At 45.9% G+C, this 17,490-nt stretch overlaps 1 protein-coding gene across 2 annotated transcripts in view; it reads right to left on the bottom strand.

Moving 5' to 3' along the window:
- Nucleotides 1-242: 242 nt before the first annotated feature.
- Nucleotides 243-17,490, bottom strand: part of LYRM4 (LYR motif containing 4) — a 132,314-nt gene continuing 115,066 nt past the window's right edge. Inside the window, exon 3 of one of the 2 annotated variants that reach the window (XM_005869645.2) lies at nucleotides 243-695. In XM_005869645.2, coding sequence (XP_005869707.1) covers nucleotides 627-695 — 69 coding nt within the window. In that variant the 3' untranslated portion in view covers nucleotides 243-626. The remainder of the gene's footprint in view (nucleotides 696-17,490) is intronic. The other variant, XR_001362741.1, reaches the window with a different exon arrangement.

The raw sequence follows: 17,490 nt of genomic DNA on the forward strand, positions 1-17,490 counted from the left end.
TGTATCCACCTGCCTGCCATCCTTGTGGTTGTGTTGGGCCTAGGGATCAACTGCAGGGTGCACCTTCTGCCCCAGGCCCTGCTCTCCTCCCTGCTGTCCCCCAAATCTCTCCTGGTGCCTGGGCTTGCTTCCACAAAGGGAGGACTCAGCTGAGGGTTGGAGCCTCCCTCCTGGCACCCCCACCGCCCTGTGCAGGACCTGCAGCAGCAGGAAACGCAAGTGCATTAATCAGGATGAGTGTATCTGGGTAGCAGGCTTAGGGAGACAATCCTGTTTATTGTTGAGGACTAAGAAACAAAGTCTGGAGATGCTCTGTACAAGTGGCGATGAGCTACTAAAGAGGGGTGGGGTAGAGAGGAGACACAATAACACACAGCATTATTCTGAGTGAGCACCAGCTCTTCATTCTAACACTGAACCAAGGAGAGACAGCCACCCTTTCCACTAAGGTTGCAGGAGAATGGAAACCTCACTCAATTTACTGTATCAGTTCCTATAGGGCAGGCTGAGCAAGAGGTTATTATTTTAAGCTGATGCAAGAAGCCACTCGTGGTCCATTGGAAGTCCCAATCGCAAGCACAGAGTGGGTGCTGGAGGTGGTCCACGGTTGCTGATGGTGCTGGTCTTTAGGTCTTGGGCTTCTCCTGATTCTCAATGATAAGCTTGTCAGTCGAATACAGTTGGCCAATGTGGACCTGAAGGCAAAGAACAGACAGATCAGGAACCGGGGGACTCCATAGCTGTGAAGGGTCAGAAAGAGTATTTCTAACATTTAAATGCAAATGTCTGCCATCACAGGGCCCTTCTCTGCTGACCACCACACTGTGGGGCAAAGGGCAGTCACCAGATTTGCCTCTGTGCATCCCCTGCACACTGGAGCCAAGCTGGATGTACTGGCGAGCTCATGGCTGTGCAGTGCAGATAGAGAGACAGGGCAGGGTTCTTTCTTATAAGTGAAAGGCTGGTCGCCTACAGCAGCCAACAAATAAACGTGTGTTGGGTGAAAGAGCCATCAAACCCTCTAGGAGGCCTGGGAGGGCAGCCACGGCCCCTGGTCTTTGGGTAGATAGGCAATGAACACCTCCATACCGGACACAGCACTTCGGTTAATGTGAAGACGTGATTCCTCCCTCAGAAGCTCTGCATTTAGGAGCAGAGGCAGACGAGGACGGAGATAGCTGCCCTATAAGCTCGTGGGTGCTGGCAGAGGGCAGCACGCAGGACTAGAGGAATGTAGGAGTAGGAGCTGGGACTCAGCCTGAGGGAGTTAGGGAGACTTCCCTGAGGAGATGGATCCTAAGCAAGGGCTCAGGAGTACAGTGGGAGCCAGAGGAGGGGCAGGAAGCACATTCCAGATAGAGGGAATGGCCCCCACAGAGCAGCTGGCGTGAGGCACCTGATGCATTTGGGCTTATGGAGAATGTCAAAGACATCACTGGCAGTGAGTGTGGATGGGGTGAAGTAGAGGAGAGAGTAAAAGGTAGGCTAGGGCCAGGCCATGGATGCCGACTCATTCTGAGGAAAATTTTTAAATGTTAAAACAGAAGATGGACTTAGATTTGTGGTTCAAAATCATTTTATCTCAGTGTGAAGGCAAGAGCCCAGCAAGAGTGCAGATGAGAGATAATTTGGCTTGAACTAAGGAGGTGATAGAGTATAGAGGGGAGCGGGCCAGAGAATTATTTGGGTGACATACAAAATGGGGACTCATCAATAGTAAGATCAAGAACGACTGGTGTAGATATGATAAGAATCACTACCCGCATTTTTTTGGTGAGGAAGGAAGGCTCAGAGAAGTCAATCCACAGAGGAACAAAGATTTGAAGCTGAACAGTGCCTTCTCCAAAATGCTGCTCCTCTAGAGTCCCCAAACCCATGTCACCGTAACACAGCTGTAGTAATCACACACTCTGATGAAGGGGTACAATAGCATACTGATTAAAATTTGAGGTAACCACACATGCAATCTGGGTCTGCCCAACATCCACCTCTCTTTTAAAATGTGTGTGTGCATGTGTGCATATGTATACAAACACACAATATTTTAATTTGAAATCATAACTTGCTTTTACTACTTAACTTTGAAGACTTTTTAATTGATTTTTAGAAAGAGTGAAAGGGAGGGGGAGAGGCAGAGAGAAAGAAACATGGATGTGAGAGAGACACATCAATTGGTTGTTTCCCACACGTGTCCCAACCAGGGCCGGGGATTGAGCTTGCAACAGAGGTACATGTCCTTGACTGGAATCAAACCCGGGACCCTTCAGTCCATGGACCCACACTCTATCCACTGAGCCAAACTAGGACCCCACTAACATAGTTTTAACATAGTATTTGTTTCTCAGAGTCCAACAGTAAAGGATGGAGCCTTTGGGGGATAGGTGCTCTCTTGCAGGAAATGCAGCTGTGATATGGTGACCTCGTCCCAATCAGCTCCACATGAAAGGCTCCAAAGAAAGTTGCAGAATGAAGATGAGGGGTGATCTAAGCTCAACTTTTAAGGAACTTTAAATAAAAACAACCCTTCAAATTTATAGTCTAGTTTGGCAGAAGTAGATTTTTTAAAGTTCCATTCAGATATGCCACTTTTATGGCTGGTGGGGGGTGGGTGGGAGGAGAATGAATTCAGATCTTGATGTTAATGATGTTAAGAGGGCATACAGATTAATATCTTTTCCCCTCCCCCGGCTCTGTGGTCTGATAGTATAGTTGGTCCTCTGGTGGCCGCCCGCCCTCTGTGCACTAACTTTTCACTGACTGCCATGGGTCCTGTATCTTCAGTGTCTTTGCTCCACCAGGAGCTACTGTACCAGGGAAGACCCACTCAGTATCCATTGAGCAAAAGCCCACCCACCCTTTGGGCCAGTGGTTGAAGCTTCTCTGGGTCCCCTCTCTGTCTCCTGAAAACACTTACTACACATCACCCATTCGACACTGGTTTGGCCTTGTATTGTCACCATCTGTGTGCCTGTCTCAGTTCCTCTGCACGGGCATCAGTGATGACGGGCAGTAGGAGAGACTGAGTTGCCCCATAGCATAGTTTAGGACTGCCCCAGACATCTAGTTCTAGATCCTAGGTCAGTGATGGCGAACCTATGACACGCGTGTCAGAGGTGACATGCGAACTCATTTTTTTGGTTGATTTTTGTTAAATGGCATTTAAATATATAAAATAAATATCAAAAATATAAGTCTTTGTTTTACTATGGTTGCAAATATCAAAAAATTTCTACATGTGACACGGCACCAGAGTTAAGTTAGGGTTTTTCAAAATGCTGACACGCCGAGCTCAAAAGGTTCACCATCACTGTCCTAGGTCATACGTGATCATGAAGTGCTTGGTGGTGAGCTCCTAGTGGAAACATGGAAACGATAAAGGCAAGGCAATAAACATAGTGACAGGACCATTTACTATAACAAAAATGTTCACCCATGGTAAGCAAAATCAAATGACTTAAATTAGGCCCAGCAGAAGAAGGTTGAAAGTTATAATCCAAGGTTATAAGGCAGCGGTTCTCAACCTGTGGGTCGCGACCCCTTTGGGGGTTGAACGACCCTTTCACAGGGGTCGCCTAAGACCATTGGAAAACACTTATATAATTACATATTGTTTTTGTGATTAATCACTATGCTTTAATTATGTTCAATTTATAACAATGAAACTGGGGGTCACCACATGAGGAACTGTATTAAAGGGTCGCGGCATTAGGAAGGTTGAGAACCACTGTTAAGGGATTAACCAGAGCAATTACAGAAGAGGCAAGGGAAAAATATTCAGTTCACAAAGGGCAGGAAATATCAAAATGTTACCTCAATGAGACCAAAAAAGATGAGGAGTAACGAGGCCTAAACGTTTGTGTACCAGTTCTGTCGCATTTATTTGGGCTATAAAATGTGCCAGCACACATCAGGGGGCCAGCTGGGGATGGATGCCACAGTGCTAATGACAGAACATGTCACTTCTGAGCTGCAGGTGAAAGCAGCTGGTTGGTCAATGGCAGTGAGGAAGTGCAATTAGCAGCTTTAATTTACTAGTATAGTCCCTCCAGAATCCCATATTGGCTCGCATCAGAGTATTACCATGCATAAACTGGTCATTAAAGCTGATCACACTTCTATAAGCTTTAGGAGCTGGCATTAGAGTCCAAGGAAAATACACAGATTACCCAACTGCAAGTAGATGGATGACTGGATGGCCTAGAAATGCTTACGAGCTCTGAGATTCATTAGACAAACAACCCGCTGGGGGAAGGAGGAGGGTCCAAAAAAATAATATTTCTTACAATGTTTCAGGTCTTCACTGCTTATGCATCTGAAGCACAGAGCTGCCTCCTGAGCAACACACCTCAATCTGATTTAGACTTAGGAGCTGGGCTCAATTGCCAGGGGTTGGGGCAGGGGGGCTCTGAAGTGGGGCCTCTGCTACTTCCTGCCTATTTCACTGGGTTGTTATGAGAATCAAATGAGATACTGGACTTGAAGAAAACGTAACAATTGTCCCACATACTTCCTAGGGTCTAAATACATTAAATATCTTTATGCTGTTGGGAGTATTACATAAGAATAGTACCACGCATGTAGTAAGGGCTTATCAAATGTTACTTATGTGCATGGCCCATCTACTGTCAGGCTGAATACCACAGGATCTCCGAGGCTCATCACCCTCTGCTGTAAGAGTCTATGATTTTGAAACTATTAAACCCACCCACACTATGGAGAAAGGGTGTGGGGAGTGTCTGAGACCATTACCTGGTTTTGAACTTGAGCTTCCTGATCTGGACTTGAGTCTGTTCTTTCTGAGGCTCTGCTCTGAGGGGCACAGCTTCCTGTCCAGGAAGGGCCCAGCAGAGTCTTGTGTGAGGAGGTGCCCTATATATTGAAAGTTATGTGGGAGATCTGGACACCTGGCTTTGCTTGGGAAGCGCTAAGGGGTAGAGTGTCCCTGCTCTCTTCCCTTTCTGAGGGTGGGGAAACCACCCAGCAGGGATGATTCCTCATCTGATGGGGGCAGTGCCAAATCTGGCATTGTTATGATTATACTAGAGGCCTGGTGCACGGATTCATGCACGGGTGGGGTCCCTCAGCCTGGCCTGCACCCTCTAGCAATCTGGGACCCCTCGGGGGATATAGCAGTGTGTGAAGCAGCAGGTGGCCGGGGAGGAGCCTGAGCCAGGCCGGGTGCCACACTGCTCCCACTCATCCCAGCCCTGCTGCTTGGTAGCGCTGCCGTGGAGGTGGGAGAGGCTCCCGCTGCTACAGCTGGTGACTGTGAGCCAGGCTTCTGGCTGAGCGGTGCTCCATCTGTGGGAGCGCACTGACCACCAGGGGGCAGCTCCTGCACTGAGCATCTGCCCCCTGGTGGTCAGTGTGCATCATAGTGACTGGTCGTTCGGTCGCTTAGGCTTTTATATATATAGACTATTACTACTAAAAAATAATGATAATGATGATGAAAGTAACAGTAACTCTTAAATTGTATGCCAGACACTGTTCTAAGCATTTAATTAAATCAATTAAAAGCATTTAATTCTTTTAATCTCACAACAACTTTACAGGAAGATACCATTATCCTCATCAATCTACAGGCTTTTACATGCAAACTCCATCTTTGGTGTTTACTCTTTATATTTGGAAAGAGTATAATTTCTCAGATGGACTTGCCCTTCCATGTCACAAATCAGAGCCCACTGTCTCAGTGGATCACACTGAAAATATGAGACAAGACAGTCACAACAAAAACACACCTAGACATAACCTTAATAAGAAATGTGTATGATGTTTAGGAAAAAAAAGATAAAACTTAGAAATATAAAGTAAGTTTGAATGGCCCTGGCAGGTTTGGCTTAATGGTTAGAGTGTCAACCCTTGGATTGAAGAGTCATGGGTTTGATTCCGGTCAAGGGCACATACCTCAGTTGCAGGCTCGATCCCCGACCCCAGTTAAGGCACGTGCGGGAGACAACCAATCGATGTGTCTCTCTCACATCGATGTTTCTTTCTCTCTGCCTCCCCCCTCCCTTCCATTCTCGCTAAAAATCAAAGGGAAAAAAATTCTCAGGTGAGGAAGAATTAAAAAAAAAAGTTTCAATGAAATCAGAAAATGCAATGTTCATGGAGAGACTAAATCATAAAAAATGTCAATCTTTTGCCAAATTAATTGATGTTTAACACATGAAAATAAAAATCCCAGTGGGACTTATTGAGAAAATGACTTTAATGTTTATTTGAATGAATATGAAGCCACTTTGAAAAGGAAAGTATTAAAGCATTTTTGAGATACAATTAAAACAGTGTGGCACTACCTCAAGGGAAGAGAAATGAATGGAATAGGAGAGTTAGAAGCCAGACCTCCAGGTATAGAAGTAGTTAACACACAGGGGTGTGAAGCTCAGCTTGAAGATGCTTCAGGAACTGGAGCACCTGTAAAGTTTCTTATGGATCTCTGTGTAGCTGACGTGTTCTGCTCCATAATGTATTTATGCTCACGTTAGTGTGGAAATGCTACCACAAGCTGTCGAGTAACCCTGGCCTTTCCATAAGATGCACTTTATTTATCCAGCCTTGAGTGCCTCCTTACAGCCGGCTGAAGAGGCAGATTTTTAAAAAAAATATGTTTTTATTGATTTCAGAGAGGAAGGGACAGGGAGAGACAGATAGAAACATCAATGTTGAGAGAGAATCATTGATCGGCTGCCTCCTATGCACCTCATACTGGGGATTGAGCCCACAACCTGGGCATGTGCCCTGACTGGGAATCAAACCATGACCTCCTGGTTCTTAGGTGGACACTCAACCACTGAGCCACACTGGCTGGGCATGAAGAGGCTGGTTTTTAAGTTGTTAAACTTTCCTAAGACAACTATACTTGATAGGGGCTTTGAAGACCCCCTAATCCTGTGAGCCACCAATATAATGAATCTTTGATGGTAGGATTTCAGCTTTCGGTGACCTGTCAGGCCACATGTTCTGCCTGTTGCATGGGAGGTAAGCAGACTTCTTTTCTGACCCATAACCACGTCGACAGCTTTCCATGCCATCTGCAATCCACACCGCACTTCTCTCTGGCGAGACCCTTGGGTGGAGTTGCCGTTACAGCCTTGCCACAGTCAGGTCACCCACTATGACAAACGTTTTCCAAGTAGACCAGTTTTATCATACTTTATGTGCCTAGTAATGTTTAAAGAAGCAAACTGAAATAGGGACACATGAAATTATATACCCCCCACCCCATTTAGCAATAACAGATTTTATAAAACCTAAACTTATGAATAAGATCTTCCTCTAAAAGTAGCTCTCAATGTGCATGCCTTTTTTCTTCCTTGAATCCAGTAGCCTAAGTTGATTTAAAAAATGCTTACATAGAATGATCTTACTACTTTTAATTTTGACATTATTTTATGCCATAGAAGAATGCCTAGTGTGCAAACTAGATCTCTGAAAATTCTGTCAACAACTAAATGTGCGGGGAGAGGAAGAAGGCCAGAGAACCCAGGGGTGGCAGGGATGGCAGCTTCCTCTCCCCTCACACATCCCATCTCTGCTCAACTCTGTAAGCCTTGAGTGTGAGACACTGGATGTTCCCAACGTGGGGGTGCTGGTGAGGAGCTGACCTTTCATTCCTCTGTGACATTAGGGCAGAGTGATGAGCAACTCCCACCTCTTCCCCAAATCCCACTTCCTTGAATCCAGTAGCCTAAGTTGATTTAAAAAATGCTTACATAGAATGATCTTACTACTTTTAATTTTGACATTATTTTATGCCATAGAAGAATGCCTAGTGTGCAAACTAGATCTCTGAAAATTCTGTCAACAACTAAATGTGCGGGGAGAGGAAGAAGGCCAGAGAACCCAGGGGTGGCAGGGATGGCAGCTTCCTCTCCCCTCACACATCCCATCTCTGCTCAACTCTGTAAGCCTTGAGTGTGAGACACTGGATGTTCCCAACGTGGGGGTGCTGGTGAGGAGCTGACCTTTCATTCCTCTGTGACATTAGGGCAGAGTGATGAGCAACTCCCACCTCTTCCCCAAATCCCACCTGAAGTTAATAATCAATGTGTTTCATCCTTGCTAGCAGAGACGAGAGGAGGCAGATGCATGTGTATGTACCACACATTGGTGTCCATTCTTGCCCAGCGTCATTATTAACAAAGCCTTCTCTCTCTCTCAAGGGTCCTGGTTTGAAGAATAAATTATGTGGTTGCCCTAACGCTTATCCACTGTTGTCAGATTTCTAGGCCATTCCGTTGTTTTCTGTTTTCTGCATGAAAAGATGTTCAATTAAAAAAAAAAAAGCCCGCCACGTGATGGCCTCTTTCTTTCATATTCCAGGCCATTGGAGTGAAGGAAATCAAACCATTTTAATGGGTCCCAGAGAACTGTGGCTTCAAAGGAGCCTGAAGTCGTGGGCAGCCGGCAGGGGTTCCCATTCCACAAGCAGACTTCCTTTGTGAAGAGATACACACGTAGGCGGTGGTTCCGAACAAGCACTGGCCCAGGACCCCAGGGCCAGCTGTCCAGACCCCAGGAGTTCTCATCAGGGAGGTGAGGGTGGGCCATGCTGTCATCACTCCCTTGCTCCTGATTGCACCCTCAGTGAGAAAGAGCACTTAATCCAAGAGGTTCAGGCTGAACCTTCATCATTATTATTTTACAATTATTGTTAGTATTTTTTCTTTTGCAGTGGGTGAATGTTAAAACAACAACACAACCAAGGTAAATATTTACCCACCAGGTGTACTTTGGGTGCAGCTACAAGACCAGAGTGGGGAGGGAAGTGCCTTCATACCTTATAATGTCCCTCTAAGATGCCTCACTGTTAATGAAGGCCAAGGATCACGTCTTCCTATCCTCTGCTACCTGTTCTTTAGAGGTGCTGGGCATGGTGAGTGATCTCTACCTGCTGGTCCAGACCACTGTTCAGGGAAGGCGGACAGTTATACAACAGGAGACAGGTGCCGGCTGTCCTCCCACGGCACTCACACATTCTCCCTCCCCGTCCCGAGGGCTGGGTGCAGAGCTGGCCATGAGTCCCTGGGGTTGTGAAGCGTTGTATAACTAAGGCTCTGAGAGGCGGGCGTCCAGACACACCAGCACAACGCACTGGATGTCCGCAACACTGCACTCGGTCACCAAGCCCTTCTTGGAACTGGGCAGAACTCAGGACCCAAACATTACATCAGAATGACACCTGGCTCTTCTCCAGGATGGTGGGAACAAGAGCCCAGGCAAAGTGCCAGATGTGCCAACAAATGTCAAGCTTCTGCACCGAGCTCAGGACTGCAGGTCACCAAAACCACAGCAGCAGGCCAGACCCGCATGGCTATCATTAGTTACCAGGGAATGCTATTACTGGGGGCTGCTGGACCAGCTAATGTCGGCCATATATTTATCACCTGCCCGGGGAATAGTGTTGACAAACTTTCTGAGATCAGGCTGCTTTGTGCTATTTTTCCCCTTCCAGGACACCTTCGCTTCTGGAGACTTGCGGAATGACTATATGCCATTTGGTTTTGCTTTGTCTCCCTTGTTAGATGATGAATGACAGCAGAGCATGTGGTTAGTACGGAGCAGTCACCCACACTACCTTGTTTGATCTGACCTTTTTGTGTGTGTGTGTGTGTGTTTTAATTTCAGAGAGGAAGGGAGAGGGAGAGAGAGATAAAACATCAGTGATAAAGAATCATTGATCGTCTGCCTCTTGCACACCACCTACTGGGGATCAAGCCTGCAACCTGGGCATGTGCCCTTGACTGGAATCGAACCTGGGACCATTCAGTCCACAGGCCGCTGCTCTATCCACTGAGCCAAACCAGCTAGTGCTGATCTGACATGTTCTTGACTTTGTGGGCTTCCAGGTTTGGGGACAGCATCATTTTAGGTGTCTGTCACCATCACAGATTCACCATTTCCAGAGCAATGAACACAGCAGATCCAGAGTCAAGGTTATAGCACCAAAGGGGCAACACTCAACACTGAAAGCAGCTTCCAGAGTACAGACCGGAAGCTGCAAGCCTACTTTTTTTTTTTTTTTTTACCTTTAGGCCTGTACAATATGCTGATTTACTGGCCTCTTTTAGAAACTGTCCAGGATGAATTTTCGCTTTTGGTGTTAAAAAATCAGGAATGAGCAGCTGCCTCAGATGAAACAATGAGTATCTCCTCTCCCGCTATGCTCACACCTCCTAGGCCCAGAAGTCTCAATCCAACCACCACACACTCAGCACTTTGTGAGCAATGCCACAGCTGGTGGCAGCTGCCTACCTCCACTTCATGGGCTGATGTCATCAAGAAATGGTGGGGAACAACCGAAACAGAAAAACAAACAGGAAGACACAGTCCACACATTCTCCTACAACTTGCCCCTTTTCAAGCCCCGTTTCACGTTCAGCATCTTTCTTTTGAACAGCTGCCTTGGATTCCTTTGCTCCCATCCCTGTGGGGACCAGGGACATTAGAACAGATGGTCAGCAACATCCTCATTTTCCCAGGGCTTGGGAGCCTTCTGGGGATGACAGTAAACCTTAGACAATGTTGGGGTCTGACATACCAACATCTCTGATTAAGTGGGCTCCCTCCTGTCTCCCCACAGCAGAAGTCAGGTTGAAGAGCACCAAAATGGCCATGAGAAAAACACACCATGAACCAGACACCTGGCAGGGCCTCTGAGGGAGCAGTGGTGCAGAGCACTCAGAAGCTATGCGGGACCAGCTCCACCCAGCACATACTCCCTACCCACTCAAGCCCAGCGGCTCTGATCCCAGGAGCCCTCTCTCTGAAAGAGCGGTTGTGGAAAGTGGGAGGGAACTGGGACAGCAACAGTCATCAGCAGTGATGGGCAGTGAGTGTGGGTAGTCGCTGGCCAGGACCTCTGCTTCATATGACTCACTCCCGACCTATCCTAACCATGAAGCTTTAAGAGAGTCACCATCTGTCACCGGACACCAAATTGGCAGGGTCTAGGAGACACTTAAGTATACCTGTACGGATGCATGGGGATTTTCAGAAATGTCTGGGGGAGGAGCCCACTGAAAAACAATGTCCCTGTTGGCCAGGGAATAGGGAAAGCTCATGTTCAGCCACTGTGTAGCAGACTTGTTAAAATGCTGAATGACTTCCACGGGTTGGTAAATGACTGATGCTCAGGGACCCTCCCTTTGTCACTCCTCCTCCCTCCTCCAGGATGCTGGGACCTCACACTTAGAGTCCCCTCTGCCCTTCCCCCCAGGGGTCTGGCTTGGTGGTTGCTGTCCTGTTCTGGTTTGACCAGCTTTCACACCCAATGGTCACTGCCTATGCCAGACTGCTGGTTAAACATTCTGGCTATCGCCTGGGGGATAGGGACTTTGGAGAATAAATTTGGGCTATTACTGAAAAGGCATGCATTCCATAGGGGAGATGTAAAGACTGCTGAACAGGATGGCCTGCATTTTGCTCTAGGAAGTTATTCTGGATGAGGGAGAGAGGGAGGCCAGAGTGAGAGCCTGAAAACACAAGGGTCTGAAGAGACACTTGGCTGGGCCTTCTCTTTTGGCGCCAGCCCAGTGTGGCGGCTCCTTAGTATTCCTCAGCGCTCAGGCATCAAGGACAGGGCAGGAAGCTTTCTCTCCTACCAAGCCCGCCTCCCTGGCTCACACAGCCTTACACAGCCTTAGCACTGTCCCTGAGTACCTTCCAATGGAATGCCCAGGAAGCAAAGATTCAATTGCGGAGGGGCTCTGACGCCTCGAACAGAGGCACCAAAGTCAGCGTCAGCACACCTGTTTTGTTACGCAGCCGCTATGCTCACCAGTGTCCTCTACCACGTAAGTGACAGGACAGACTTGCCACAGGTGGGTGCCGCCCTGGGATGAACTAAGCAGTCCCTACATACCTTGCTGCGGGAGTCAGCAATCAGGAAGTCACTCCCTGACACGGAGAGACTCAGGCCTCTGAATCACAAGCTGCAGACACTGATGAACTAAGCAGTCCCTACATACCTTGCTGAGGGAGTCAGCAATCAGGAAGTCACTCCCTGACACGAGAGAGACTCAGGCCTCTGAATCACAAGCTGCAGACACTCTGCCAGCGAGCAGGTGGCTCTCCGGCCTGGGGCCTGCTTTCACTTGCCAGAGAGCAGGGCAGGCTGCAGCAGTAGGTCCACGGGGCCCAGGACAGATTACCTGGGAGCCTGGTACTGGACCGCCCTCCACTGCCCCATTCTGGTGCCCCGCTGGCTTCCTCAGGGAGGAGGTGGGTGGGAGGAGCTCCCTGCAGCTCCACCCCGACTCCCACCCCCAGGAAACGGACACAGTGGGAGATGCGATGTACAAATAACAGCTTTCCTCTAGACGGGGCTGTTTCTTTAAGTGCTCATTTTTAACTGCTAAGGGGAAAGCACAAGAAAATTAATCTTCCTTCCCCAACTTTTGCCATGGCTGATTTTAAAAAGATCATGTGACCATTCTGTTCTGTTAGGGCAACTGCAATCTAGCAAGATGGGCCTTTACTTCACTTTTATTTGCTTATATAAAATCATACTAAAGCCATTTTATTAAGACTATGACAGCCTGGCTGGTGTGGCTCAGTGGTTGAGCGTGAAATCAGGGGTCACCATTTCCAGTCAGGGCACATGTCCAGGCTGCAGGCTCAAATGCCAGTGGCGGGTATGCAGGAGGCTACTGATCCATGTTCCTCTCTCTTCAATGTTTCTGTCTCTCTGTCCCTTTCCCTTCCTCTCTCTCTAAAGATCAATAACTAAGTGAATTTGAAATCTCTCTATTAAGAACACTGGAGAGGGGTTCTAGGAACTGGGAGAGCTGAATATACTATGCTTTCCCTCCACTAGCAAATCCAATCCCTCTGACTCTCTGAGAGGCACAAAGCTGCCAAGGCAAGCAGAGCAGCTGGTAGTGAGGAAGGTCTTGGGCTGGGGAGTGGGGTGCTGAGGGGAGAGTTCATGGGAGCTTTCTAGGGACCAAGCAGGGCCTGTAGACCAGCACTGGGGATTCTGGGATGAAGACTGGCGAAGGTCTGTGAACCCTGGGAGTCTGGCTGACACTGGCTTCTCCTAAGTGGGCTTTATTAGTCAAGGAGGGGCTAAAGAGCCGGCTGATGCTCCCTGTTCCTGAAGCCGAGATTGCCTAAGATAGCGGTTCTCAACCTGTGGGTCGCGACCCCTTTGGGGGTTGAACGACCCGTTCACAGGGGTCGCCTAAGACCATTGGAAAACACATATATAATTACATATTGTTTTTGTGATTAATCACTATGCTTTAATTATGTTCAATTTGTAACAATGAAAGTACATCCTGCATATCAGATATTTACATGACGATTCATAGCAGTAGCAAAATTACAGTTATGAAGTAGCAACGAAAATAATTTTATGGTTGGGGTTCACCACAACATGAGGAACTGTATTAAAGGGTCGCGGCATTAGGAAGGTTGAGAACCACTGTTTATATATGTGTTTTCCGATGGTCTTAGGCGATCCCTGTGAAAGGGTCGTTCGACCCCCAAAGGGGTCACGACCCACAGGTTGAGAACCACTGGCCTAAGGGAACCTGGGAGCAGGAAGACAGGCAGCTGCTGCCACTTCTGTCCCATTAGTCTCCCATGAATAGGGAACCCAGCCTTTCATCACTTATGGAATCAGCCATTTAGGGCGCTCTAACAACCAGACCTGAACCGCAGTGAGATGACAAAAATCACAGTGCACCTAAAGGAATCGAGAAGCCAGAGAGAATAATATTGACCCAAGTGGCTCCTATAAAATACCGCTGCTGGGCAAGGGGGACAACAAGTAGTCACAATAAGAGCATTTAGAGAGGCTAGGCGGGACAGCTAACACAATGAACATAGCTATGGAAGTTATACATGTAGGGAAATATAGTGTTCTTATGGGGAAAACAGGCATCCTTTTTCAAATAATAGTAAAACAAAGTATGCTTCTAATGATAAGCACCAGGCTACAGAAGACAATCATCAAGGGCACAGAAAAGTAAAGTTCCCAAACTAATAAAAGAGGGGAAAAAGGAATGAAGAGCTATGTGATAAAACCACCAAAAATAAAGAATGGAAGAAGAGAAAGTAAACTATAATAAATAATAGAATGACAGGAAGCAATAAAACCAAGTCTATCAGCCATTCTATGAAATGTGAGCAGACTAAGGTAGATAACAAACAAAACTCTAACGAAAGTGATAAAGACTGAAAATCAAGAGATAAATTAAGATATGCTAGGCACATTCTGGGGGAAAATACCAGTTTATATTAACACTAGACAAGGCAGAGTAGAGTCTAACAGCACTAAATTGAATAATGAGCAACATTTACAAAAAAGATACAGCAGTCATAAACTTGTAAGCAGTAAGACAGTAGCTAAGTATATAAAGCCTGAACTATTTGAAATGAAAGGAGAAACTGCTAAAAATAAAATTATAGTGGGGAACTTTGATATTTCTGTTTCAAAACTGAATAAAGCCAGTACATTTAAAAAGGTAAAGACATGGAGGATTTGCATAATACAATAAACTAAATACACGCAGATGTATCTTAAAGGAAATATAACTTGCCCATAAAATCATAAAATATTTACAAACAATAAGCATTAAAAAAATTGGTCAAGGACTTGGCCAAAGAAAATATAAAAAAGTTTTACATTTCTCAGGTTAATTTACTTAAAAAAAATCTTTTTATTGATTTCAGTGAGGAAGGGAGAGAGAAAGAGAAAGAGAGAGATAGAGAGAGAAACATTAATGATGAGAGAGAATCATTGATCGGCTGCCTCCTGCATGTATATCCTCTACTAGGTGTCAAGCCTGCAACCAGGGCATGTGCCCTGACCGGGGAATCGAATCATGACCTCCTGGTTTATAGGTTGACGCTCAACCATTGAGCCATACCAGCCAGGCTAATTTAATTTAAAAAAAATTTTTTTTTTAATTAGCTGCCATAGAATTGCCCATAGCTTTTGTTTAGAGCATACTCTTAATATGTAATCATTAAAAAATTACATTGTAGAAAATATTTAATTACCTAGAAAATAATTGTTGAGTGGGGGGGGGGGAAGCAAAATATAAATCATAATTGAGAGGCAATCATTATTATGCCTTGGCCTCAAAACTTTATCCCTGATTTATACCTTTATCTTCAACTAGTTATGGACTCCTAATCTACAGATCAAGATTCATCAGCAGATTCTAACTTTTAACCTAATTTAACCCCAAGCAAGTTTCCACGATTATACCCAACTCTGTGGCCTTTAGGACACCCCATAGTGAAGAGAGAAGGCATTTTTGCACCTTATTTCTGCCACTCTGGGATTAAGTTTGAGGATCACTTGCTTTACTAGTTAGCAATACGTATTTTGGAAAGTAACATTTACTGGACATGTGCCAGGCCTACATTCTTTATTTACTTTCTCACTTAACTTTTACAAGTACTCTATGTAATAATACTTACACCCATCTTATGGATGAATTAATAGAATCAGAGAAATTTAGTAACCTGTCTACATTTCACAACTGGTAAATGAATTATGGAGCTGACATAATCCACTCTAAGTCTTCTGGCTCCAAAACCTACAACCCTTAAAAAATATGTATATATCTGCATCCAAGCTTTATTACTTTATTAGAGTTAAACAAGTACATCAAAGGTCAGGGCATGAAAGTGAGGCAACAAGGCCAGCTCCTTGGATGGAGATAAATCTAGAAAGTGGTTGGTGAAGGGAATTTAGGTCAGAGTAAAATGTACCTTTTTACTACAGCCCACTTCCTCTGAGAAAGTGTTTGCTGCTCCTTCTAATTAACATCTTAAATGGAAACCCATGCCATTCCAACAGCAGATCCTGCGGTCACTTAGGCTGGGCTACAAAGGCTGAGAAAGATGGAGATGTGATGTCCAAGTTTAATTTGTAGTTCTGCTTCAGGCGCACGTCTTTTCAGAAATGAAAGTTCAGGGTATTAACTGCGTAACGCTGAACAAAGAAAATCACAAGCCATCCACCTCTTGGATCACATAAAGAACTTAGCTTTGTGAAGCGCCATGGGGAGCAACAAGCCACCTGCCCAGTGTTTTTGTTTATTCAGATTTTGCCAGAAAAGGAAGTTGGCAGAAGCAGAGGAGAACTAGAAATCCCCTCTACATTTAACCTATTTGCAACTCTGCCAAAGCCGGAGCCAGCCTCAGCTGTAGCCTGATCCGAGCTCATGGGAAGCGAATCTTGCTGAGGAAGTGGCAACTTCCTTCCTGAGGTAGGAGGGGCAAGCACTGTTGAGATTCCATAGGACTGATGGCAGCACAAGCCATCACCGAATTAGAAACACGAGAGAAAGTTCACTTCCTTCCCTGAGGACTCAGTAGAAGTTATTTGGCCTCTTGCCCCTAGGTTTTCTGGAAAAGTGGCCAGGAGAGAACCCGAGTCTGCTTTGGCAGGGTGCAAGCACACGCACATGTGCTGGGAAGCCTGAGGGCCGCTCACTGCGAAGCTACCATTTCATGGGCTTCTTTACCATTGGACACATCTAGATGGCAGTTAGAAAAGAGGCCCTTTTCTCTCATATTAAAAAAAAAACACAGGTCAGTGCAAGATGATCTTTTTCTTCGCAGCTTTTCCAAAATTTTATTTTCTACAAGAAGACAACATTTTGCATAACTCTAGGCAGCCAATTTCTGATAGCATCTGCTTTCTGATAGAAGCTGAAGACACAACTATTCCCTAGAACAAGTGAATAGACAGGGACAAATTTAAATATATCACACCATGCCTGGTTGGCATGGCTCAGTGGTTGAGCATCGACCTATGAACCAGGAGTCACGGTTCGATTCCCTGTCAGGGCACACGCCCAGGTTGTGGGCTCGATCCCTAATGGGGGCATGCAGGAGGCAGCCGACCAATGATTCTCTCTCATCCCTCTCTCCCTCTCCCTTCCTCTCTGAAATCAATAAAAATATATTAAATATATCACAACACAACCACCACCTATGAAGAAGGCTTGAAACCCAGCGTTGACAGTACACTAGCATCTCTTGGAGAGCTTAGAGCAGCGGTTCTCAACCTGTGGGTCGCGACCCTTTTGGCGGTCGAGCAATCCTTTCCCTTTCACAGGGGTCGTCTAAGACCATCCTGCATATCAGATATTTTACATTACGATTCATAACAGTAGCAACATTACAGTTATGAAGTAGCAACGAAAATAATTCTATGGTTGGGTCACAACATGAGGAACTGTATTTAAAGGGCCAGAAGGTTGAGAACCACTGGCTTAGAGTATTCTGATGCTTAAACCATTCCTAAGAGATTATGATTTACTTGATCTAGGTCAGTGATGGCGAACCTATGACACGTGTGTCAGAGGTGACACGCGAACTCATTTTGGGTGACATGCATTGACAGAGACAAAAAATTGCATAATTCAAATATTTGTCTCTCGCAATGGCCAGAGTTGGGCATCACTCAAGTAATATTATTACTCACGTTACTCATGATCAATAATGCAATTCTAAAAC

The sequence above is a fragment of the Myotis brandtii genome, unplaced genomic scaffold (assembly GCF_000412655.1).
Source record: "Myotis brandtii unplaced genomic scaffold, ASM41265v1 scaffold300, whole genome shotgun sequence".
Lineage (NCBI taxonomy): Eukaryota > Metazoa > Chordata > Mammalia > Chiroptera > Vespertilionidae > Myotis > Myotis brandtii.